We start from the raw sequence: 26,369 nt of genomic DNA, 5'->3' as shown, positions 1-26,369 counted from the left end.
AGATCTTTCTCCCTTTCAATTTTAAACCATTAAAAAACCAAAGAGGTGTATGATGCATTTTGTGGCTAAACACTGTTCTCTTCAGATATTTCTGTTTATGCTGTAGAGATGGTTCCTGTGCCAAATTGAGCTTTTGCATAGAAGGGCAGTGCAGAGTGGCAGTACGCTCTTCAGATACCCACTCTACGGTTTCTTGTGCCCTGGTGGTTCTTCACCTTGGTGTGACAGCACTGGCCATGCTGGGCACCACTCTCAGTCCATCTTATCACCATGAGCTTTCACCTCTACAACTGCTCTACTGCAGCAATGACACGAGGATGGAGCTAATACGCCCAGCCAACTCCAGCCATGCTCAGCAGAAAGGCTTCAAACCAAGCTGCTGTAAAGGGGCAGGGAAGCTACACCTGTGCTGCCCTGTACAAAGCTTGTGCTGTCCAGTAGAATCTGCTTGTGCGGGTACCACACCCCAGGGATGTACGTCAGACTGGGAGCCAGCGACCCAAAGCCAACTGCAGTGGACACTGCCCAAATAAAATCATTCCCAAAGCCCTGCCCGTTCAAACATAAGATGGCACCTGCAGCAAAGAGCTGGAGGGATGAACAGCAGCAAGATAACAAGTAATAGTTCTAGCACTCTGACAGGTTTACAAATATCCTTATGTTTTTATATATAAGTATTTTTTTCTCCTGATATGCATTACTTTGACCATATGTTACTAGCTATTACACTACTATCCCAATTAGTTTTCCTTTTTTTCCCCTCCATCTCTTTGCAAGTCATCTTCTCTCTGGCAAATATTGTTGAGAGTCTTCACCTGTTTTTGAACATGAATATAATAATGTAATGAATCAATTTTGGTTTATTACATTTAAGACCTATTTTGTCTCTGATTACTTCTCACTTAGTGCACAAAAAGCATTCACATGTAGTCTAGAACATGTAGGGCATACAAACTAATAATTATACAGTACAAAACTACCATTTAAATGTGTGCCATTTACATTTAAAATCCTGCTCATTTTTCTTAACATTCTATATTAAAGCTGATTAAAATTATATGTTAATACTGCCCTGTAATTGCACGAATAAAATTCAGTATTTATTCTAAAGTTAATGAGTATCTGTAACTTACAGTAACAGGGAAACTATAAGTTAGAGTAAAATATGATTTCCTGCACTAGAAACCTAGCAGAAGTTCTGTTCCAGCATGTCAGGTAGTTCTAATTCTCGGATTTAAAGGTTAGTGCCACAGCTGACAAACAGAGTCAGCAACAGTCAGCTCAGGCACAGAGATGGCTTTAGCCAATCTTTTAATCCCTGTGATGCAGAGAAGAACCATCTGAATACCATTTCCATACGGTCTTTGAGATCTTCAACATCCATAAGCAGGGCATAAGAAATGCAGGGGATGTTCTTAAGGCATCAAATGCAAACACTGCCGTGAAACATACTGCCTTATTCATAAGGGCAAGTACCCCCTCCTGCAAGAAACACACTCTGGGTGCAGGTCTCAGCACCAAGGTTTAGCCCAATTTCTGAGCAGAACAAGCTACAAAGGGCAACTTTGGGGGCTACCGCTCCATCGAACAGGTCAGTTCTCCTGAAGTCAGCTGAGTTACACGGGTCACACAAACCCACCTGAGCTTTCATTTTTGGCTTTCTTTTCACTATGGAATACAAATAACTAGTATTTTGAAGGATCTGCTATGAAAGAGGTACTGTTTTAATACCTCTGTGAAGGAAAAACAGAACAAGAGCATATGACACTCCAGTTTTTCCTGGTTTGGACAGTTGCCTCACAGCCGCTGGCCAGTCACATCTGTGCACAGATTAACACAAGGCTCAGATGCCAAATAAGCCTGCTCAAGTGAACCACAAGTGGTAACAGAACAGCAGAGAAAACAGAATTTGTCTGATGAAAGCCTAAAGACAGCATCCCAGTTACAGAAGGTACTCTGAAATATCAGCCCCATTTGGAACTTACAGCTAAAAACTACACAGCATCATCACCGGAAAGAGAACTAGCCTTCTTAACATTTTGTTTCAGAAGGTACACACTTGTATTTCTAAAGAAGTGTGATTTGTTTATTCTGCATAGATGCAATTAACATCTACAGAGTGGATAATATCCTTCAAATCTGCTTCTCGTTACTAATTTAGCCAATCTTTAAAAATGGAGGCATACAAACTGGAAAGCCAGACTCATTACCTTTGCAACAAAGACCACCAATTGATTCCCACCAGGACTTGGCCTTATTAACCTTAGTTTTAAATTACAAAGTCACAGATGTACTCATCAGTTGCTTGATGAAGATTCATTTGCCAACCTCATCTCACAAAAAGGAGTAATTAACATGCAGACATTACGGGCTGATGATTGAAGTTGTTATAATGTAGGACCTACAGGCAAATAGTGAGGCACCTGCATATCTGCAACAACTAAAAGCTCTCTCAAAAGTTCCAATTAACCAACATAATTGTAAGAAATTAAGTAAAAAGCACTGAATTGCATCAGTCATGGGCCCGTTCTGTGCACAGTTGTACAAATAAATTAATGCCTACAAGTGCAGCACTGCTATAGCCATGGTGGTTTAAGGACAGAAAGAAAGGACTATGTCATTTGTTTGACTAATGTATTAGGAAAGATCGGACAAGTCTTTGGCACACGATCCCTTCACCAGATCTGACAAAGCAGAAGCAAACTCCAAGCTAAATACAGGTTAGAGACAATTGCTCTTAATTAACCTAATTATGTTATTCAATTAGGCAGCTTAAGGGAAAGGATGGTTAGCACCTGTGGAGGGAAGAATGGCATTGAGGGGGAGACAAGAGGTTGGCAGCTGTGGAGCAAGAAGGCAGGACCTGTGGGTCAGCAGGGAGAGGCTGAGAACATAACAGATCATAAAATCACAGACACCAAGGGCACGGGCATTCCCAGCCATGCTCTGGCTCCAGGACCAAGGCTCTTTGTTAAGTCCAGGGAAAGAGGGAAGTGCAGGACTTGATCAGTCTGCACCAACTCTAGAGCTCTCCTGACTACTGAGGACACTCACCCCATGACAGCCTCACAACAGGAGGTCTAAAGACAGACAGTGTGAAAATCCTTGAGAAATTCCAGAGTAACATCCTGGGATCAACCGGGGCGTGCAAATCCACCTGGAAGATAGTGCTGATGCACAGCACAGCAGCCTGCCTGCAAAGCCAGCTCCAAATGAACGTCAAGGCACTGCTGCTATGGGACCCATGAAGCAGTGGATGGCTGGAGACATTCCTCCCCAAGGCACCACTTCCCTCTCCTTTCTTGTGCCAGATGCCTGTTTCAGTCTGAGAGCACTACTTGCCCAAAAGCCTCTTTTTATTCTATTTTCTTGAGTGTTCAAAGGACCAGAGACTGCACATGATATACAGGATAAGAAACCCATCAGCACCCTTATGGAGTGGTGCCACAGACACAGAGACACCCTGCTGAGCAGCAGGTTTGATGCATTGCTGAAAAACTTGGTATTTCAATGTAGGCGGGTTCGCTCGAGTAAAAATTTTGAACTGCATCTCTCTACTTTAACATGATCAACAGTACCTGTATCGCTTTGTTTTCCTGGCACCTTTAGGGGTATATCTGCACTGCACCACACATCACACTGCAGAACGCTGCAGGCAAGTGCCAGCTCCTCTCAAAATGGGAACTGTATATTCAGGTTGGAGGAAGGGCTAAAGCCACGGGACACAGCAGCAAGCTGACAGACACGCAGCCTCCAGGTCCTGAGGCAGTGACTCTGCACAGAGCTGTGTTTTGCCACACAGATGTGCCAGCCCATTCACAGCTGGAGTCACAAATGCAGAACATCCTGGTGTGCATTGCAGATGCTCCCTCTCCCTTCTACGGAGGATACTTCAGCATCCCATGGTCTGGGGAGGTCCTGTACATTTGCAGGCCTTTCCCAGCATGATCATTCTTCAAATTCCAAATTCACTGGTATAAAACAAGAAAAAGCACAAAAATGTTGATTTTGTAGTAAGAACAAAGTTACTTAGGAAAAAAAGTGAAAGCTGTGTGTATAGGGGGGTCTCCTGTGAAAGGCAACAGCTTATACATCTGCAGGTTCTTGGCCTTCCTCAATTTCCTGCCTTACCGCTGTCATTTAACAACTCACAGGCATTTGCTGAGGAGTTGTTCATCTCCAGACACTCTCCTTCCCCTCTGTTTGTTTACCTTGCAGACACCTAATAGCCAAAAGCACTACACAGATGCAAGAAACATCCAATAACCAGGTAAACACAGTGTATTTACAGAGCAACTCCATCATGGAGGCATTACTAAGGACTTGTGGATTTAGCCTGAGCATATTTACCAGGAACAGGAAAAGAAAAACTCAGACAAGCAAAATGCACTAGATCACTAAAGCTTGAGGACAAAAGAAAACCTCACAACCATTATACAAACTTCACAGGGAGACTAGTTTCCCAGAAAAGGATATAACGAATATGTGATAGTACTGGAAAGGAAAATAAGCACCCTTTGTAAGGTATACTAAACTAATCTCTCCCCTCCAATGCAAAGCTCTAAGATTTCATGCTAAGATTCTTCAGCAGCTAAGCTTTTCTAAACATATTCAGGGACAGAGAGATGCTATTTTGAAAGATGCCCAGAAGTGTTTTCAGGAGACAAAGAAAAAAAAAAATTCAACAACAAGCAATAACTGTGTAATCCTCAGTCTGTATTGCCCGTCTGAACGTCAGCAGTTAAATGCACAATTCTCCTCTGACGTTTTGCTTTCAAGATTGCCTGCCTGCTCAGTGCTCAAGCTACAATTTTCGTTCAGCTAGTCCTGATCTGTTGAGAAGTTTTATCAGTATTTCACTATTTAATAGCAATACTGCTGTATGAAAATACAGAAAATGAACAGTTGGAGTGGTATGTAGATAGATTTCCTTGCATAACCACCAATATAAGGAATAAAGGCAGTTTGAGGGCGCATATGGTCACTGAAAAGGGTTTTTTCCACTGGAATGAGAAGCACCAGGTTGTGCAGACCTTATTATTAATGAGAAGAATTTACTTAGCTAAGCAGCCTGGAAAATCTAGTCTTTTGACGATCTACTTTCAGGGTGAAAGCACTGTGGTGGAGCCCGTACACATGAAGCAAAGAAGAAACCCCTGAAATATGAAATATTAAATAGATACTATTCAGTTAAGGAAAGCTTTTACACATTATGTGTATTACACTGAAAAAAGATTTAATGGGTCTGAAGACAACTCTGAGTATCTAGTTGCTCTGCAGGTGCAGGAATACACTCCACCATCCCTTTTGCTCCAAACCAGAGCACTGAGTATTTGTTCCTTCAACACATGGATGTAACAACTTAGAGAGTACCCTGACCATAAGAACATGTGTATACTCAGTTTAAAAAAAATAAAAGCACAGAAGCCTTCAGAAGTACAGGTATTAAATTTTGCTAGCAGTTTAAAAGCTAGGAACTTAGAATTTAAAGATGACAGTCAACTACAATAAACCTATTCTGGCCAGGTCTTCACCTTTAGGAAGATAAAGTTGAAAGATAAATCTGATCAGAAGGGTTTCATTCACATAATGCCTGTTGTTCTCAGGCAGAGGGCACGGTGTGCAATAATCTTTTGGGCTTTGGATAAGTACTATTTAAAATGTCATTTCTGATAGGTTATGTAGAGTTTCATAGGGGTTTTTTATTATTATTACTACTTTAGATCAGAGAGGATTAATAAATCATCTCACAATGCCACCTGTATACTACTAGCTATTTACCCAGCTCCTCCTTGAAGAAGCCCATTAACTTGGATTAAGGAGGAACCACAGAAGATTAGAGATGAAAGCTTTTCACACCGAACAAACGGACTGAACAGCACCTGGGCACAACACTGCTCCCCCAGAGGTGGAGCCCTTGGCCAGATGTACTGGCCATACTGCCTTAGTTACGGGACAGCAAAGCCAGCTCAAACCTGGATTAAGCTGTGGCCATGAAGGACCATTCACTATCACCCATCATCCTCCCTCTGACAGTTACCAAACCCCTGGTGATTAAGAAGGTGAATAAAACCCAGAATACCTGATACCCACAGCAGTGCTCCAACACAATGTTTCATGTGCCACAGGGATAGGTTTGTGAAGTGCCCTGAACATCCCATTCATCCCCCAATTTTATTCTCACCCACATCTCCCATAAATACCCAGTACCCTTCAGTGTGGCAGGGGAAGATCCATAAATATTGATGCAGGAAAAAGAAATAAACTTGTGGAAGAGTGGGTCCTACCTATGATGCCCCAGGAGCCTCAGTGCCATCAAGCACTTTGTGGTGTGAGACCATAATTTAAAGGCTGAATTTTATACCTCACAGGCCCTGTCTGTGCCAGTCAAGGCCTCCCTTCCTCCATTTCAGCCCATTAATATCACAAAAAGGTCAAGAGCCTTCTTTGGCCTCATCACCACTTCTGGAAAGGACTCGTACTCATTCCACAAGCTGCTGCTCCTGATGAGGCTGTGAGAGAAGGCGCTCTTCATATGCCAGGAAAACACAAATTCCCCTCACCTCTAAAATCCAAAGTCCAGCACCAGCCAGCAGGATTTGTATTTTGAAGCCATATATTTTCAAAAAAGACATGGTTTTCCAATTCAGAAGAACCTTCTAATAATGGACTGTATGGATCATAGCTATTTCCATTTGGTGATTTTTAAATAGCACAAGAAACAATTCTTGACAAATTATGGCTTTTAAATAACTCAGGGTAGGGGAAAAATCACAACCAATTCATCTATTTGCAAGGAAAAGCCTCCCAGTAAGCACCTCCTTCAAAAAGGAGAGAAAAATACTGAAAAATTCTGCTCTACCCACTAAAATTCAAGTTTTACCACAGAGGCCAACAGGAGACAGCAAGAGCTGAGCTCAGTAAGTCACTAACTGATTATCTCCCCTAGAGAACAATGCAGCTTTCATATCAAGAACACACAGTTACAGGTCTCTGCAAGAAATTGTTCAGAAATACAATTAGCAGATAGTGTAACTGAACAAATATGTCTCATGGAAATGAAGGACATAAAACTTCAAATTAACCAGTGCCTGAATTGCCTTTGTTATTGATCACATCTCATACAAGCTTAAACCACTGCAGTTCAACAAACCCAACCTACAACTACAGGGACATTCAAACCATCGAACATGGGGCAGCCAAAGTTTGCACCCAACTGGACCTTATAGGCAGAAAACCAAAGCTGCTTGCATATTTTAAATTCAATATCTGCTATCCAAGATGATGATGATGTATTGATGTTCAAACAATTCTCACTGGTATTCCAAGTTACCTACAATTTGTTACATCAGCCCAACAAAGAGAACAGTAAACTGCAACTGGGGTGGCAGGAGGGAGTAACACACTGAAGAAAGTCTACATGGACCCCTAGAGAAGGCTATCTGTGTCCTTTCACTGTATAGATCTGTGTGCGTAAGGAGTCTAGGCTCTTTAAGCTGCGTGCCTGAAGGTACACCCCATGAAAATGCCTTCAGGCACCAAACCTGTACGCATACATAATTTATTTTTTGCATGAGTGAGTAGTTTCAACACCTCTGGTGTTTGCCAAAGAATCGAAGCATTAAAAATTAAAGCAAACTGACTACTCTCGTCCCACAGCAAAACAGCACAAACACGTGTCATCACTCATCTCTGTGGTTACGGTTGCTGAATAATCCTCCGTTGGTTCTAAAAGCAAGGACCAGCAATTCAAGGAAAAAAATATCACAAGTAGTACAAATGAAACAAAAGTAAAAAAAAAATGGCATTTAAATGCCTCCAATCTCATATGAAAAACTATTTCTTACAGTAATCAATAGGTGTCATGTCCCCTCAAATTGGCAATTTTTTGCATGACCAAACAGGAATATTGTTGCCCAGTAAAAACCAAATACCACCAGTGCATCAGCATGTCAGGGTAAGCCTCACTCCGAAACATTTACCTCACTATGCTGAAAGTCTTTGAGGTTTTTAAAACCACGGACAGATTAATAAAATTGACCAAGGATGAAGAGGGACTAAAATAGCTCTTTTTTTTTTTTTTCTAAAGCTAATGGCAAAAATCAAACCAATTAAAATCATGATCTGAGTCAGTTTTAGTCGATTGTTAGAACCTCAGGCAAAATACTGCTAGAGCAGAGTTGCGGTTGGTTTCCAATTTAGCTGTCAGTATGACGACGGAAGGGGCTGGAAGAGATGGAGGAAGGCATTAATAGTAACAGGGGCAAAGACAAGAGAGCTCGGTCTGCACCGTGGGCACAGGATTTGCATCAACTTCCCATGCCTATCTGACAGCAAGCCTGGCCGAGAGCAGGAATATAACCAGGAGAGAAAGAGGAAAACCTAAAGGGAAGCCAAAAAATGAAGATGCAGAGACACACAATCAATAAAGATTTTTTTTTTTTAAAAGCAGTTTAAGCCAAGTGTTCTCAGTAGAAACATTTTCAATGAGCATGTGAGAAAAGTACATTGCACAGAGCACTACAGATGTTTCATGAAATGCGAGTCCTCTCACCTAACCAAGCAGAGCAGGCATGCTGGGAACATTAGCCAAACCAAACAGAAATATCCCATTAGACTGGTAAGTGCCACGTCAAGCCGTGGGATTGATGGGTGTCTACCAAGGTGGGGAGGGTGTCTACCAAGGCTGCCCTACATATCTATATGCCATCTGCATTACAGAATTGACTCAGCTAGCTTCATCCAGGCCAATAAAATGTAGTCAATGTGACAACAGCAATATTTGCAAGGGGCTGGAGGAGAGAATGCAATAACTACATCAATACCAAGAAATTAATTTTGCCCAAGGCAGTGTGCTTATTTTACAAGATACCTTGCAAGAGCAGCGTGCCAGTCACATCAACAGCATAGATACATCGGCCACAGGGCACTTAGCCAAGCAGGCTTGACCACCAAGTAATACTGCTAGAAAAAACATACAGCATGATGCTGTTCTGTACACCCCTGACAGAAGCAGTCCAAATCTAAAACAAAAAAAAAAACCCAAACAATCAAACAACAACAAAAAATCCCCATAAGACAAGCTAAAAATAGTATTTGGCAATACTGCTTTTCATCTGCTCTTCCTCTGGGCTTGAAAAGGAAGAGCATGCAGCAAGCAATACGTACCATCGCTTTGGATTCAGGATCACAAACAACTCAACTCATCAATTCCCAATAGTTCGAATGCAGCTTGAGCAAAGATATTATTTCCTAGGGAGGAAAAGCAAGGGCAAGAAACTATTATAACTCTAAAAATATCATGGCGTGACCAAGTGGAAGGCTGGGTCCTTAACAGTGGTTGATTTTCCTGCCTCTGCTCCTCAGGCTCGTGTGTTTGCTCTTGCGGTACAAGCTGCTGTTCCCCTGCCCCGCAGCAGACATGCCGTGTGAGCTGTGTGTTGGGACACCGTGGGTAGGACCAATTGCCCGTTTTGGGGATAAGGGTGGAACTTTTCTTTGCAGGAAAGCTTGGCGAGGTGCCCATTCCCTTTTTTTGCTGTACCCTCCAGTGCTTTAGGCTGATCAAAAGTAGGTCCTTATGATTTATGAGTCCCTTACAAGAGCATAGGAAGGATTTACAAGTTTGTCATCCTATCTCAACTTGTGGATAGCATCCCACAGAGGAAGAGAAACTGGAAAAGGGAGTTTGAGGTTCCCTTCACACATACCCTTAACGTCTCTCCCAGATGAAGGGAAAACAATCAAGTCATGACCCAATTCCTATAAGGGAGGCTGAAAAAAAAAAAGACTAACCTGACTACAAGCAAAGAGGAGTCTTCAATACCACAGCACCCAGCAAAACGCCTGTTATTACAGAAGATGGGAAATTAGCTACCATCGTGCCATATTAAAAGCAAGCTCATCAAGTTTCTGTCTTCTACTTTAAGATCTGCCCCATGCCTTTCTCATACGCCTGCATGTCCTGATCAATTAGCCTACGTCAAAGTCTTGTTACACACACATGGAGTTTTAATTGATTTACTCAAGTCAGTGAGCAAGGAATAATTACATCTTGGAAAATAAAGCTGGGCAGACTAGGGCAGCCCGCTTCATTGCTACGAGACTTAAAAGTTCAAAACAAAGGCAGATCTAGTTTCATCCCACAGTTCAATTGTAAGCTTCAAACTGCCTGGTGCTCTGAGACAACGTGTTAGCTGGGCCTAATCATCAGCCAACCCACTGATTTTTCATATCAGTGCAGCCAGGGTATTAAGCCTACAAGCACAGTCGTGTTCCATAGAAAGATATTGTTTATCTGGCAATAAACTTACACAAATCAAAGTAGTATTAGCTTGAATTTATAAACCATGAGCCGTTCTCTCCACATCGTAAAACAGAGACACATCCTATAGCATATGGCAAATCTAAATACTGATTAGAAAATGCATACAAAGCTAGTATTTCCATACTTTATGGAGGTAATAGGGTAAAAAAAAAACGCCACTACCTTTTAAAGACTGTATTCCCACCACATGTATCAATGTATTAACCATCCTTCAAGACCTTTGAGTCAATAATCGTTATGCTTGTGGATAAAGGTAAAACATAAATAGGGAAGAGACAAAGATGAAAAGAATAGAGGAGACTGAATTACACACTTTTGATACCATAATTCCCAAAGCCAAATTTTGGAGTACAAACTACCATAATACAGTGGAACTGGAGAAGCAGCAGCTGCCTCCAAGGCCATCCAGCACAGCATATTGTAAAATTCCATGCCACACTGTTTCAGTTGCAGCATCTTCCAGGCGATCTTTGAAGATGCAAACTAAACACAGGATTCTGCTACTTTTTATTCACCAACAGGGTTTTCTGCTGATTTGCAAGATCGGATTTCAGGAGCCAAATCTATTTGTCTTATATACTTCAGTCTCTTATTAAAATTGCTGGAACTATCATGGCACTTCATCCTACATACACAAATCCCATATTGCAGAATCAAGCCTCAATACAAAATTTACAGTTTATTCTAGCCATCTTCAGGCTTATCTTAACACATAACACTGATTAAACACAAAATACTACTCTTTCTAAAAGAAAAAAAAAATTCAAAAGAGACCAAACATTTAAAATATTCATCACAACAGCGGTCAGCACCAGGAAATGCAAAACATACCACGCTGCCACTGAGGATATTACTCAGCAAAGCCAATGCCGAGCAGCAAAAATCGTGTTTCAATCTAACTTGACAAGGCAGTACTAGTTCAAGTTCTGCTCTTTGTAAGGTGTCACCCAAACAAACACAGATGAGTTATCAAAGTCTCTTACCTGTAGAGTTATTCAAACATATGTCCCATGCATAGTGATAGTTTAAAATGTTTAAAGAAGTAATAAAAACAGTAATAGAGATCCTACTGAGAAGGCCAAAGCACTTTAAGAAAAAGATATATAAAAGAATAGGGTGTTTCACATTGAATGTAATAATTTACTGATGAATTAACAGAGCAACAATTTTAACAGCTTTATGGAAGAAGAGTAATGCATTATCTTCTCCTTAGTGACAGAGATACTACCTTGACAAACAGCTCATTCATACACGTCTGAATGAGAGGGATGCAAGTATGCTACATTTTGTTGATTTCTTTTATAAGCCTTTTGTCACTCACTCGGTCTTCCTCATACACAGTCAATTGCTCCTTCTGAAATACATTTAATGTAAGACTTCGTGATAGTGGGAACATGACACGACAGGAATACACGACATTCACTGATACGGGCCCAAACCACAGCGCTAAATGGTTTTGGGTAAATGAAAAGCAGAGATGCTTGGCACCTTGCAGGACAGATTGTCAAGGTTTTTTGCAGTGTTTTAGGTTGTCAAACCTGTGTGCTTTCACTACAGCCTGGTATTACTGCTAAAAGTTTCAAAGACAGGACTGTTGGGGATTCTTTGCTTTCAATACTACTACAGAAGATAACACCGTTTATGCCATTAGAAAATACAAGTGTCTAAATTTTCTTTCAAGCTGGTTTATCAGCAAAAGCAAGATTTGGCCTCCAAATCCCAAATAATTATACCTGATAATTATTCAGGGAAGTCTGGTAGAAGTGCACACTTCAAATTCAATGGAAATTTGCGTGTGCATCAGGTACACATTACCTTCACCACAGTAAATGTATTCATTCTCTCTGTGACTGAGCTCCCCAGCTTTAGAAAAAAAATCAAGTAGTAATTCCAGTAATTCACTTTTGGGGGTCACAGAGCTCACTGACACTGGTGCAAACACGTGGGCTTTCACTGGACTGGTTATTAAGGTAGCACTTGTCTCAGCTTGGTGCAAGTCCAGGATAGATTTTTTTTTTAATGGTAAATGGAGAGCTGGCCTCTGGGAAAATCAGGCATAGAAGGAAGATGATTTGAAAACTTCATTTAAACAAATAGTTTCATTCTTGGGTGTTTGAACCAATACACATAGGACACAGATTTTAATAAGCAATGCAAAGATACTCCCAGTTCACTACACTGAAGAGGTGAAAAATTAGATGAGAAAGTTTTTTAGATCCTTGAGCTCTGACTGACCAGACCACTACACACCACAGAGCTGAGTTTCCCTTCGTCTATTTTGAACGGAGTTATTGAACAATTTATTTTTTTTTCTATTATTTTTTATTTGTAAGCCCAGTTCTGTCTCTCTTGATTAGAGGTTCAGCCTCTCCTGGCACTTTACACTCTGGGTACTTTTCTGACAATCTGCAAAACACCCAATTAGTGGAAAACCTACTCAGACAATCCACTCAGCAAGTTAACCTGGTATGCAAAGGTATTTGTCTTTATATGCTCAATATTTGCAACAGCTTCAGTGGCTCAAATGCTAATGGTTCTGCCAGTTCCTGCAACAGTGACAATAAACCCGTATCTTTGGTCCTCTTATGAAAAGCCCTGGAGTTGCAGCAAATTCATAAGCTCCTTTTCCTCCTTGTGCCTCTCTATCTCCATCTCTGTGTCATTGCTAACTTCATCTCTCCCTTGACCATGGCTCCATTGAAACTCTTTCCACTGTTCACTTCCTGCCTCAGCTACCCCCATCGCTTCTTTTCAGGTCTTCATAAATCCACACTCTGCAGTGAGAAAATACATAGCCCGGCTATGATTATACTCCCGGAAACAGTGATAAATTATGCCCATAATATTCCTTCTTCCATTACATTTTTCAGCTTCCTTGTGCTCTCCAGAGCCTTTTCAAAGCTGATTTTCTATTGTTCAAACTTTCACGGGATTTGCTTTCTTCTTCCATTCCATCACACTTTCTCCCACTTGCATTCTCATCCCAGCATCTCTTATTCCTTCCACAAATCAGAAAGCAATTCAAAGTTCATCCCTCACCATACAATGTGCAGTGAAATAAAAACAAGACACTTGTCGTCCAAAAGGCACATTATCCAAAACCTCCCTGCCTCACTACAAAGCTTCCTGCCATCCTCCACACCACTGACCTGAAATTGTGCTTTTTTTTTAAAAAAAAAAAAACAAACCACAAAACCTCTTATATTCCAAAACCTACTTCTAACATTGCTCAGAAGTGCCTAACCAATTTTTCTAATCATACTCAAAAATCTTGTAAAAACATCCCAGTTTTGACTGGAGGGCTTCTCAGATCAAGGGTGGAACAAGGACACAGATGGAAAACCTCACAGGTCTTTTTCCTTAAAATAATTCTGATATGCCTGTTTTTGCTGAATAGCTTCAAAGAAGTTTTGCTTATGTCCCAATGGGGGAACAAATACAAATGTTTAAACCCTGAAAGTTGCCATGGAACAGAAACGACAATTTTCACAGCTCTGCATAATCCTGCTCTCCTGTACATTCATTGCTGCCACTTAAATTAAGCGTCCAAAAACAAGAACGTCTACTGTTCTTGCACTACTAGGAAAAGTACAATTTTACCTTCCTCCTGTTTTCTGTGCTGTTCTCTCCTTGTATATGAGTTACTGCATGAATATCCACAAAGCTTTTGCTACTTTCCATTGCCTAATACTTGAATATCCTACATGAAAAGACCATTATTTATACCAGTTTGTTACTCCCAACATCCCAGAAATCACGTGACAGAAATTCCTCCCAAATACACAATTATAAAAACAAAACTTGAAAACTGGTTTCTGCACTGATATTTTGAAAAAAAAACAAAACCACAAACCCCAAAACAAACAAACAAAAAAAGCCCCAAACTCCTCTTTCAGCCAAAGAAACCAAAGATGCAACTTCCCAGTGGCCAAGTAACACAAGCCTGTAAGCTCAAGAGGGCAGGTACCAACCCAACTCCACCATTAAAATAAACTTATTGCTTTATCGGCCTCCCTGGCCAGAAAGTATCCTGACACTGGAGTGGAACAGAAACAGGTCACACTTCATCCCAGGAATTTTTCTCAGCTCCTGGGACTGATATCACAGTTTTTCTGCTGCTGCAGCCTTCCCGTTAGGTGATCAAGAAGAGACTTGCTATTTGATCCCTTCTGACTTATTTCACTTTTACCATCTTTTATTTACTTCCACCAAAATAAATTAAAAAATAACATCTTTTCTTAAGAAAACAAACAGGGAGAAGAGGTGGAAGAAGAGAAAAGAGCAGCAGCAAATTAAAGTCATTCCACTTCTCCTCGCTCCATCACTTGAAAACAGTTAGCTATTTCCAGCAGGCTCTGAACGTTCAATCACTGGTACGCAAGATGAGAAGCAAACGTAATGTAGAGCACACGACAAAGCTGCACTGACTGTACGTCAGCATGAGTGCAGAGACCTTTCTCCTATTTACAGTCAGAAGAAATGTTACTTCAACATCTGCAGTGGGGGGTAGGAGGGAGCACCTGCACTACGTGATGGTCTCAAGCAACTACAAATCATGATTCTCCCAGGAAATGCATACGCCTGCAATTCCCACCAATATTACAACTCCCCAAAATACCACCACCTCTGTATTTCACTAGAAAAGAGACTTTCACAGTTCAGGTATTCCAGCTCTGCACCCCACAAGAAGTGACAATGGCTTGCAGTGGCAATTGGCTCCATCACAGTTTCTTATTTTCTTGCAGCACTTGGAGGAACAAAGTATAAGTGACAGCAGTTCGGAGCACTATGTATAATTACAATTTAAAAATTTAACATTTTCGAGGCAGCACTGTAGCACAGCTTGGGCAGATTGAGATATAAGAGCAAATAAGAAATTGAGATATAAGAGCAAAATAAGAAATTTGTATGTCTATTGAACATAAAGGATAGCTGTACAGAAATTCACAGCAGATGTAAAATCCAAAGAAAAAATGTTTCTACATTAGCAATTTGACAGCACATCAACAACGTGTGAAAGTAAATCCAGCCTAAACTACTTGAACAAAGGTCGCGGCCAGTACCAGTGAACTACACAGAGATCAAACAAGGTGCCTACCACCTTCCTCGATTTTGATAACTCCTGAAAAAATGGCTGAAAAAACAAAATCAGAAGAAAGCGCTCTCTCCACTTGTGTGTCTGCTGGGCAGGTAAGAGAGTGTTCGAGGCCGGGCACGAGCAGACGACATGCTGCAGATCACGTGGAGCTCATTCTGCAATGCTCCCTTCTCCTACCAGCTGTTTTCCCTGTCCCTCTCTTGTTAAGCTTTCTTTACTGGTTCTTTCATGCTTGCTTTCCATTGTATATTTCTTATTTTATGAAAAAAGAAAAAAGTCCTGTAGTTTTTCCTTTCACTTAATGACAATCAGAAATACCGCAAAAATTTGAAGAAGTCGTCACCTCCAACAGAAGAGGAAAAAGGGAAAAAGTCCAAGGATTCAATACACAAAACAAATAGAAAAAAAACCTAACAAAACCAGATTAGTGCTAATTACCACCAGATTTGCAAATACAGGCTACAGGCGGCAGGGGAAAACTGTTCAGAACTCTTAAACTTCTATCATTAAACCAAGCGTGTGAATAAAACCTCCATGAATCTCCCAGAACTGGAGAGCTCCCAGCCATCACCTCCGTGTTCTGCCTGAGGAGCTGACGTCCAGGGTGAAACCTCTGACGCAACGGGAACGGCCTTCTTGGTCCGGGAGAAAGAAGGAATTTTCCGTTTCATTCCTTTCACTTGGCCCACTCTAATGAGAAGTGCAATTAGCAGGTTACCTTCGTCATCAGAAGTTGAGGCTGAGCCGTAAAGCCCTCTTCTGTCATCAAGTCTCCGTGCAAGTTGAATTGTGTGTCAGTGCCCTGGTGTCATCAGAGGCCTCTGTCAGGCGAGGCCTGGGCTGCCCCCAGCCAGACACAGCCGGTTCCCCAACCGCCCCACTGCGGGGCACCGCCGAGCCCGACAGCGATGCTGGTGGCACCCCTGGGAAAGTCTATCGGAGACAGGGAAAAATGCTGCCCGGGAGCGAGGGGAAAAGGTGTGAGAAACGGCCCTGGGAGCACCAGGGCCAGCGCAGGAGGAGGGGAGGAGGTGCTGCAGGCCCAGAGCGGGGGTTCCCCATCAGCCTGTGGGGAGACCATGGGGGAGCAGGTGGAGGACTCCAGGCTGGAGCAGGTGAATCTTTCCTGAGGGAACTCCAGCCTGTGGAGAGCCCACACTGGAGCAGGTTTATCCTGAAGGACTGCAGCTCATGGGAAGGACCTACACTGAGGCAGGGAAAAAGGGTGAGGAGGAAGGAGTGGCAGAGGGGAACTGCTGTGGACTGACCAGAACCTCCTTCCCCATCCCTGCTGCATTGCTGGTGCAGGGGGAGGAGGTACAGGAGTTGGGAATGAAGGAGTGAAGTTGAGCCTAGGGAAAAGGAAGGGGGGTGGAGAAGGTGTTTTAGTTTTTGTCTTTATTTCTCAACATCAACTTTATATTGGCAATAAAGCTGAAGGTGTTTTGCCCATGTCTTTATCATCTTGACCCATGAGCTTTTCCATCTCATTTTCTCCCCATCTTGTTGAGGAGGGTGAGAGAGGGGCTGGGTGAGTGTCTGGCAGCTCTCCAAGGTCAACCCACCACATGAGTATTTTCCCTCTTGGCACAGTATGTTTTAGGGGGATGGAGAAGGAGGAAGAAGGTAAGAAAAATAATCACATAGGTACTATCATTACTGCTGATGAAATCCCACGTCTGCATTGCCAGTCTCAGTTGTTAAAGCTTACACGAACAGGGAGACAGAAGCCCACCAGAGCCATACAGCAATGTACAGCAGGATTCCCTGTACTGGCATCTAAGAGCGATGCACAGAAGCGAAGCAGTTACTTTACAAAAGCCAGCAAAAGCCCATGGACCACTCGGGTCAGATGAAGATTAAACGATGCATAAATGTGACCTGATCCCCCTGAGACAAAAGAAATGTGTCCTAAATCGGGTGGTAACTGAAAGCACATATATGAAAAATACCAAGTATTGGTTAAACAATTTCTTCTTAAAGCAACCAACAGAGCCTTATATCAATTACGTCAAGCTTCAGCTGAAAAGCATCTAGAGATTACTTGGGCCACAAAAGGTGTATTTATAGAGATTACTTTGTTCATTTCAGCTACAATCACAACCACAGCATCAAAGGTAATGAACCACCACTAGTTTGGATTTAGTCGATCTTGAACGGTGTACGCGTGATGCAACCCAGACCAATGGCAATTCAATTGCTATTTCAGGACTACCTCCTCTTCCCATTTCATTTCAGTCCCTTTCCTCCTTCCCACCTCAGAGTGATGCTCTAATTATTCAAACAACGTAAGCAGTGTTCAATCCATGCCAGCCCTTTCTTCCTTTAGCTCTGACCTTGCCTTATACATCACTCTCACAAAACTAATTAAGTGGAGAACAGTCTCACTTTACACTCTCTTCATGAAAAGAACTGAATTGTTACCTGCCTGAGGGTGTAATTCAAATTATTTTCACCTTCATTTCTCTCAGCAAAACAATACAAATATTGAGCAAGAAATCAGAACGGCCAATTCAAGGAAACCCTTTACCCAAGTTACCACACAAAAAAATAAAAGGATGATTGTAAATAACATACTCCTTTAGTTGTTTCATTTTGGTTTTTAACATCTGTCTTTTCATGTAAGCTTGGCCAATACACGTTTTGGGAAAAGTGGTGAATTTCGTTAGGCCAAGAGACATAGTTGAGGAGAGAAAAACAATGTTTGGGGCACACAGACCCTAGAACCAGGCTCAACTATGAGGGATCCAAGTGGCTAAGAAAGCTTCAGTCCCGCAAAATAAATATGCAACTGCTGAATCTGTAAAAGCATCAGTAATCAACAGAGCAATTCCTCTCCAATGTACATGAAGTCACAAACACAAAGATCCTGGTCTGAAAATACTTAGCTCTATGTCATCTAGGATGGGAATCTTGTCCTACCAGACTTAGACATGTTTTGTTTGTATACAGGATTCACCGCCCATCTAGATTCACAGAGGGTTTTATAATAGCACAGAGTTACCACTTGCAGGGAAGAGACTGAGGAACAGGATTTGCCGTGTCTTTGCTCCTGACGAAGTGGTACGTATAACTCTGGAGCCATCTCTTTTCCTAAATACACTATAGCAATAACACACAGTGAGGAACAGAGGAAGAAAATTAACATTCATTTGACCCAAGACTACACTGCGGCACAAAATTCCCAAAGCGTAGGGGTAAGACCAATGCCTTGCAGGAAATCACAGTAAATGGCACAAATACATCTAATGACAAGTCTCCGGCATATTGTGGGTGGCCACAGAGCAGAGATGCCAGAAGCCTGAGCCATACAAATTCTTATGCATCTGCTGTGGATGCTGGTACTCACCCCTTTGCAGCCCCCTGCAATGCTCTGTGGGGCTACTCATCCCCCAGGCTTCATCTGCCTGGGAGTTTTTCCTTTGAAGATGAGATTTGGCATCTGCCAAGAAGCAACTATTATTAAGTTTTCCTCTAGAAGCAAAAAAAGATGACTATCTTTTACTACCTTCCGAACAACACACGTTCTTTGCCATAGGCAGCAGCCATACAAGAACATACAGTATAACAAACCCCAAAGTTTGGAGCGTGTCCCTAAAATGCTGCCTTACTGTGGATTTCTTCAGCTAATACTGAAAACTGTTACAGAGCATCACCACAAGTGTGCTGGCATCTTGATCTCAAAGGCCACTTCCATTTTTTAATTGCTGGTGTTTTACCAACAGCTGTCAGGGACCACCATTTGGGGATTTAAGAGGGAACGATGTTTCTTTTATAAATGTATCTTTTATAAAGAGTTACTGTAGTTTTGGAACCAAAATCAGTCACAGATAATGAGTCATAACAGGAGGTAGTTACTGTAAATATTCCAAGCATGGGCACATTAACAACCACCCACTAATCAGAGGCAATGCCACAGGCAGACACAGAGAACTCCCACTGGTGTCAATGGGAATTTTGAATGGATCAGGACCTCAGCCAAGAGCTGAGTATCTATTGTAACCTGCAGCATTAATATCCAAGATGGGGTGGGTCGTGCTTCAGATTTTGGCTGTCGCTTTCCAGTGGGTGATGCAGGCATCTATTCAAAGTGGATCTGCAATCTCAGATTTCAGACAGGAGGCACAGAGATTTCTAACGTGGAGCGAACAAAACAAAACCATTGAGTTCAACTACTCATTCTTTAGCATCATTAAATGTTTATGATACAAACACAAGTTCTGATGTGTAAGTCAATAGCACCAATTGACCACAATAAGACCCAATCTACTGCTGGCAAACATCTGCCTAAACGGAGACTCCAGTTCATATGTCAAACTGCGGCTGCTGGTGCATTTTGCTGGGGCCTTTTGTCTGGGATGCAAAAGAATTGACACTCAAACTTCTGCCAAAAAGACAAAGAAATGGCCAACCTCCCACCTGAGCTGGCCAAGCAGCAGATAAGGGTGCTAGCACCGTGCTCCCTTCCCCCTGCTCACACAGGTCTGCACTTGCTGCTAATTTTGATTCAGTGGACTCAGACCAAGACATGGTCAGCTTACACGTTGCCTCTGCGCTGTTCTTCTTCAGTCCCTGAAGTAAGTTACTTTCTCATGATTCAGTACTATAGAAATATAACCGTTGAGATCAGCTTCTTTATTTTTGTCAGCTTTTCCACAGACCTTTCAATCATAAGCTGCATTATACTATATTCCCATAAAGCCAGGAAAAGCAGTAATAGACACCTCAAAATTCTGACTTCTCTTTTTCCTGCCAAGTGCTTTCTTTAAGTGCTTTGTTTTCTCCTGTCACTAAATTAGAATAGTACCTAGACTTCCAAAGTCTTTACCGTTACTGTCACTATTTCAATGCACTCTTCTCAGATTAGAAGTTATCAGCTTCAAAAATACTCCTCCTATTTTGCTTTCTGGAGAAGAAAACATACTCTGCACTTTCTCACTGCTTACGGCTGAGGTTATCAGACTTCTAGGCAAAGCTATCAAAGTTTCTTGCAGTGAGAGGACAGTGACAGGGAAAGACACACCCCCCCCCCCCCCCCCCCCCATATCTGCCTCGATGGGGAAAGGAACACTACATAAGCCAATTGGTTAAAAGAAAAACAAATTCAGATGAATCCATTCCTCGGATTTAGTTTCAGATTCTCTACTTCATCTCTTGACTTTCCTTGGAGGAGCCACACAAACTGCAAAGCAGCCTCTGGAAAGAGTCTGGCTGTAACACCAGACAGCCCGAGCTCTTTAAGGCCCAGATCCAAAGTACAAGGATTCAGCAGGTCTCGGTTCACTTTCTAATGCCCTATGTTCTCCTACTGCCCCATGCCTCTCCCCCAAATAAAAGGTTAACAAATATGTCATTCAAAATAGGTTGTGCTGATACAGCCCCAAGGCTCACTGGGGACACTGGATATACTCTTCTCAAAATCCAAAGCACAAGCTTTTTGAGGTGGAATTGGGGAAGGTCCCCTGTCCTGCCACACACGCGGCTCTCTGCACACCAGCTATGAGGAAAAGAACCCGACTGGTAGGAGCTGCGCTGCTGCCGGTGGGAACGTACCTAGGGGTATCTCTTGAGCACATAACTAACTTTCATTGAAGAAGAGCTGTTACCAACCATCAGACTACCACTGCAGGGTGCTGAGCTGTTGTTACCCAGATCCTCGTACTCCTGGCAACCCCAGAGAGTACAAACTGAGAAGAGACGTAGGAACCTGCACTGTGCTTGAAACCACCAACGCAGCTGGGACGAGGCTGCTCTCAGAAACAAGCCACTTGCTACCACAAACAACCTCCACTCTGGAGCAGCAGCACTGCCAAGCTACCTTTGGGAGACAGCTTGGAGGCTACCTGGGCTTACAGTATCCTGCAGCTCTCTGACACACAGTTAAACAAAACAAAACAAAAAAAATCAATGCCATAATCTTATACAATCACAGTTAATACAGCATTTTGCAGAAAGTAAAGGTGCACATCCCTGACTTCATTACGTTAATCCATAAGCTTTTTTTAGACTGGGATAGTTAATTCTCAAACATCCACAGCCAGTTTTAAAAGCAGCCAAATTTTGACCAAACAGTCATCACTGGGTTTTCTAGGCAGGACTGAAGCAAGGAGTTACTTTCCTCTTTGGCTTAAGAAAATATGGGGGAAAAAACCCCTATTTATTTAAAAAGAGATTTTGGTACTTCCGTTACACCTGCACAACTCCACTAATACCACCACAGTCTTTACAAGAGAGGGTAATTTAACTGAAAATACCCATTGCAAGACAGTAACTACTTGCACTGGATGTGCTGATTCCTACCAAAATCCATGGCCTTTCAAGGTTATGTATAAATCAAGTTTTTCTACAAAGACCCACCCCAAAATCTGGCTGTAGAAAGTGCCCTTCAACAATTTACACAAAGCAGCTACTTTATATTAGGGCTGAATCTGAGCCTCCCCAAGTTCTGTAGAAAGCTACAGCAAAGTCTCTTCTCATGCACAACCCTGTAATGCATAAGAAAGCTTCAGGAGTAAGAAAGACTGACAGTACTCTCGCTAACAAAATACTCCACATTTATAATGCAAATATAACCCTGGGACACCTGCATTTAAAGCAGGTATTAAAACTACATCGTACGTCTTACAGAACGTGGGGTACATGAACATATCACCACAATAAGCTACTCTCATATGAAACCTGATTACATTGTTCTTGGAAAGAGTGGTTAACTAACTCAAAAACATACGGGCTTCTGTCAGGACTGAAGTATTCCAAGTGCCACGGTATAGCTGCAGAAATATGCAGGAAATGGTATCCCACTCTTTCCAGACAAATTACTGTTTCATTGTATTAAAAAAAAATTAAAAACAAACAAACAAACCAGCCTGTCCTTACCATAGCTAGATTCAAATTAAACATTCCCATTAAGAGCAGTGTTACTCACAGTCACCAAAAGAAAATTCAGGTGGTTCAGAAGAAAAAACATCTCCTATTTTAGTCTATGACACAAGAGGCTAAAGAATGCCATACAGCCTATACATTAACTGGTAAATACTACCTCCTTACCACTGTACCTGGACCCTTTTTAAAAGCCTGTTTCACAGACCATAACCATCACTCACTTTTCTGCAGCAGTACCAAACCACCTCATACATGTACCGGCTTCTCCTGCTGTATCTAAAACTGCCTCTTTACTTTGTGATAATGCAGAAAGTTTTTATATGAGCTCAAAGAGTGTACCAGCCTCTCCTGGAAGCAGAGTATCAGCATCAACTGTTTTTCTTGGGATTCTCAGAACATACACCTTCTGGTACACTGTCACCACAGGAATCAAAGCCTTGCCCATCTAAGTCATTACTGACTCATTAACAGCAGATACAAATGCCTTTGCCCCAGGGTTCTGAAATACACATAATTCCCAAAACCTATACACAGACAATTTAAATCATGAAGTTAATACGTCATTAAAACTTACAATCACAGCACAAAATGGAGTATGTAAGTTGGATTTAAAAAACAAGCTTTCAAGCAAGTATAGCACAAGCACGACTTTTTTTTTTGTGTGTGTGTGTGTAGGATTATAACATAGTTCTAAATCATGCAAAATAATTCCTCAGAAAGGCAGGAATCTTTTGTTCTGCATTACTCAATAAATTATTTAAAGAGCATTTTAGTGAATAAGGCCACCATAAAAAAATACTGAACATCAAAGAAAATAATGTCAAGACAAAAAAATATTTATTTAGAAAACGTAAGGTTTTGCAATGCATCTGAATGGTGAACTTTATTTTGTTGTTGTGAAAAATAATAAAAAAAAATCTGATGAAAACGCTAAGGTTTTGAACATAAAACCTAACAGAACTGAAAAGACAGAGTTAGGGGAGAAAAGAACAGTAAAAAAAGTCTCAAAAATCCAGTTAAGCACAAACTTTCAAAATCAAGAAACCAGAAAGTTTTTTTTAAAAAAAAAGAATAGAAAGGATTAATTGCTTTGATTTGGCCTCTCAGGCTGCTAAAAAAGTGACAGAAAGGTGCCCATTACGTTTTATAAAACTAGTAAATAAGCAGTTTTTCCTGTTCCAGGGAGGCCGAGAGCGTACCCTGCACCTGGGTTATCCCACCAGCACCAGCCTACCACGCAGATACGCGTTTAAGATACACAGATTTATCTACAAATACACAGAAAAACTACTTACTGGAGAGATACCCAGCGCACACACACCAGCTACTTATCGAATGTACTCCTACAACCCTGAGTGTAGGTAACACCGCATAGCAAGCTGCGCGGGGGATGCGGAGCCCGTCAGAGAAGGGGGCAGAACCACCTGTGCATGCACCCCGCAGCGGGGCACTCCGCCCCCCCCCCCCCCAAGGCATGCACCCCCGGAGGGGGACACCTTGCATGCACCGTAGCCCCCGCAGGCATGCACCCCGGGAGCGGGCAGCCCGTCCCCTGCATGCCCCCACTGCCCCGCCGGTCCCGGGGGGCCAGCCGGGTTGGGGCAGCCGCCCGTGCCCAGCCCCAGCTGGGGGGGGGGGGTCTGCATGCAACCCCCGCCCCTCGGCACCGGCGGTGACCCAGCTCCGCGTCTCCATGGCGATGGCTCCCCGCTCCGCCGCCCCGGAACGCCTCGGCCGGGGCCAGGGGCCGGGGCCGCCGGCAGCGCCGAGCACCCGCCCGGCCCGCGGCAGGGGAGGCGGCGCGGCCGAGCCGGATCCCCACGGCGGGGGGGGGGGGGGGCACTTACTCTCGCCGGTGCCGCATTGAGCCGGGCCCCCTCACACACCGTGCCGGGGTGCCGGTGCAGCCCCCCGCACGCCGGGCACAGCCGGGCGCCGATTCCCCCACCCGTGCCCGGGGCGGGGATCCCCCGAGCTACGGACTTTCACCGGAGCGGTGCCTCCCCCCGCCCCGGTAAGGTCGGGCCGTCCGCGGTCGGGCCGGGGAACATGCCGTTTATCGGAGCGGCTGCGCCTGCCTTACCCTTGGAAGCATCTTTCTCTTCTTTGGGCTTGATCACCTTCCCGCTCATAGACCCCAGCTTGGGTGGGAAAATCCCCGGGAGCGTCGCGGATTCCGGCTGGACCCAAAGAAACCTCGGGCGGGGGGCAGCGTGCGTGCGTGTGGGGGATCCTCTACGCCGAAAAGGCAGAAATAACACCAACAGAAGGGGAGGGGAAAAAGAAATTCAGGACCCGGCGAGCTGCCCGCTCCCCGGCGCGGTGCCTCGGAGCCCGGCGGCGCCGCCGCGGTGCCTGCGGGAGCGGAGCGCTGAGCGGGGGGCTCCGGCAGCCGCAGCACCGAGCCCCTGCGCCGCTCGCCGTGCCGGAGACAAAAGCGATTTTCCCTGTGTCTGCCTGGCCCCGGCCCCCTCCTTCCCTCCGCCTCCCCGGCTCTGCCTCCCCTCCCTAGGGCCAGGGAAGCGCAGCCGGTCCTGGAAGTCCCACCGACCGGGGGGAGGGGGTACTGTGAGTTGGGGAGGGGGGGGGGCTTTGGTTGTTTGCTTGGGTGTGTTGGGGTTTGTTTTTTTTTTTTCTTCTCGCGTCCTCCCCTAATAATAATGGGATGGAGGAGCAGAGCTGCAGCCGCGGATGGGAGGAGGAGGACGCGAGTCGCCGGCACTGCAGAAGAGGCGGCAGATTTACGCTCGCCGGCAGCAAGGAGGGCTGGAGCTAGAGCTGTCCCTTGGCTCCGCGCATCCCCTTCCCCATCGCCCAGCCCGGACCCCCATGAAGCGGTACCGACGGGGGCAACGCGCATCCCCGCTACCCTCCGGCCCCGGGACGGTGCTCCAGCACGGGGCTGAGAGTGGCACAGCCCCGGCCTGCCCTCCCCTTGGGGAGCCGCTCTCACCCCCCCATCCCACAAAGGGGAGGCCCCGGGGCTACGGCCCCCAGCATCGCCTGGTCCCGAGCTCGGCAGCCTGTTGCTGCCGTCGCGGGAGTGCGAAGAGCCGGGGGACGCTGGGGGGGGAGGAAGCCGGAGGGAAAAAGGCTCCCTTTAACCGGGGAACACGCAGAGCCTGCGCCGTCCCGCTCCCAGCCCTGCTGCTCTGCCCTGGCGTATGGGACGGGGCTCACCCCCCCTCCCTGCCTCTCTCTCCACCCCCCTCGAGGAGGAGGAAGGGACCCCCCAAGAGCAGCCGAAGCTCCTCTCACCTGTGCAACAAAACGGCTGCGCCTCGCCCCCCCACCCCACCCCCCCGTCCTCCTCGGCGGGGGCAAAACTTCCTACGACCGAGGCCGCTGTCGGGGTAGGGAGCGCGGTTCGCGGCCACCCATCCTCTGCCCCCCGCGGGCTGCGCAGGGAGGGAGGGGGAAACCCGATGCAGCCGGTGCCCCTTGGAGCCCGGCCCTGCTCGGCAGCGCCGAAAATAAAGTGCTGGGAAGGGCGAGCCGCGAAGTGCCTGGGGAAGCCCTCGATGCGGCAGCCGGACTCCCTCAACCCCTCCCCCCCTAAAGTGGCCTGTTTGGAGGGGGGAACATGATAGACTTCTGCAAAACCAGCAGGGAACAAGGCAGGGCTAGGCATCTCCTCGGAGGAAGGCAATATAGCCAGGGCACGGCTCTCCCCGTGGCTTCTGGGCACTCCTCTACTTACCCTGCCCCCACGACAGGGGAAGCAATGCGCCCGCAAATGTAGCCCCCGCACCGGGGGTCTCCGGCCCGGCCTGAGACGTAGCAGCCACCGGGGCTGTGAGGCCGCTATTTTTAGCGGAGCCGAATTCCTCCCCCTTCACCCTCTCCTTGCTCCAGCCTAGCGCCGGGGACAGCTGAAGGCAGATCAGCTTACCGCGCCCAGCGGGGTCCCAGCCTTGCTCCTGCCCCAACCAAGAGGTGGCCGGGCTGCCAGGAGGCAGGACATGACCTGGGTAAACAGGTAATGAGCCTCAGCTGGCCCACAGCATGGGGTGAAGTCCCAGTCCTACCTCACTCAGATCAGGTGTGATTAGGAAAATCAGG

At 44.6% G+C, this 26,369-nt stretch overlaps 1 protein-coding gene across 4 annotated transcripts in view; it reads right to left on the bottom strand.

Annotated features, from left to right (window-relative positions):
• Positions 1-26,099, bottom strand: part of FGF13 (fibroblast growth factor 13) — a 261,882-nt gene extending 235,783 nt beyond the window's left edge. Inside the window, exons 1-2 of one of the 4 annotated variants that reach the window (XM_075763129.1) lie at positions 26,008-26,099; positions 24,391-24,542 (exon numbers count right to left, since the gene is read on the bottom strand). In XM_075763129.1, coding sequence (XP_075619244.1) covers positions 24,391-24,439 — 49 coding nt within the window. In that variant the 5' untranslated portion in view covers positions 24,440-24,542; positions 26,008-26,099. Of the gene's footprint in view, positions 1-23,974; positions 24,086-24,154; positions 24,277-24,390; positions 24,727-26,007 lie in introns of those variants that run through there. The other 3 variants (XM_075763132.1, XM_075763131.1, XM_075763130.1) reach the window with 3 other exon arrangements.
• Between the last annotated feature and the right edge of the window lie 270 nt (positions 26,100-26,369).

The sequence above is a fragment of the Balearica regulorum genome, chromosome 11 (genome assembly GCF_011004875.1).
Source record: "Balearica regulorum gibbericeps isolate bBalReg1 chromosome 11, bBalReg1.pri, whole genome shotgun sequence".
Taxonomy (NCBI): Eukaryota; Metazoa; Chordata; class Aves; order Gruiformes; family Gruidae; genus Balearica; species Balearica regulorum.
The sequence above is the reverse complement of the archived record's forward strand: the minus strand, read 5'-3'. Positions and strand labels throughout refer to the sequence as shown.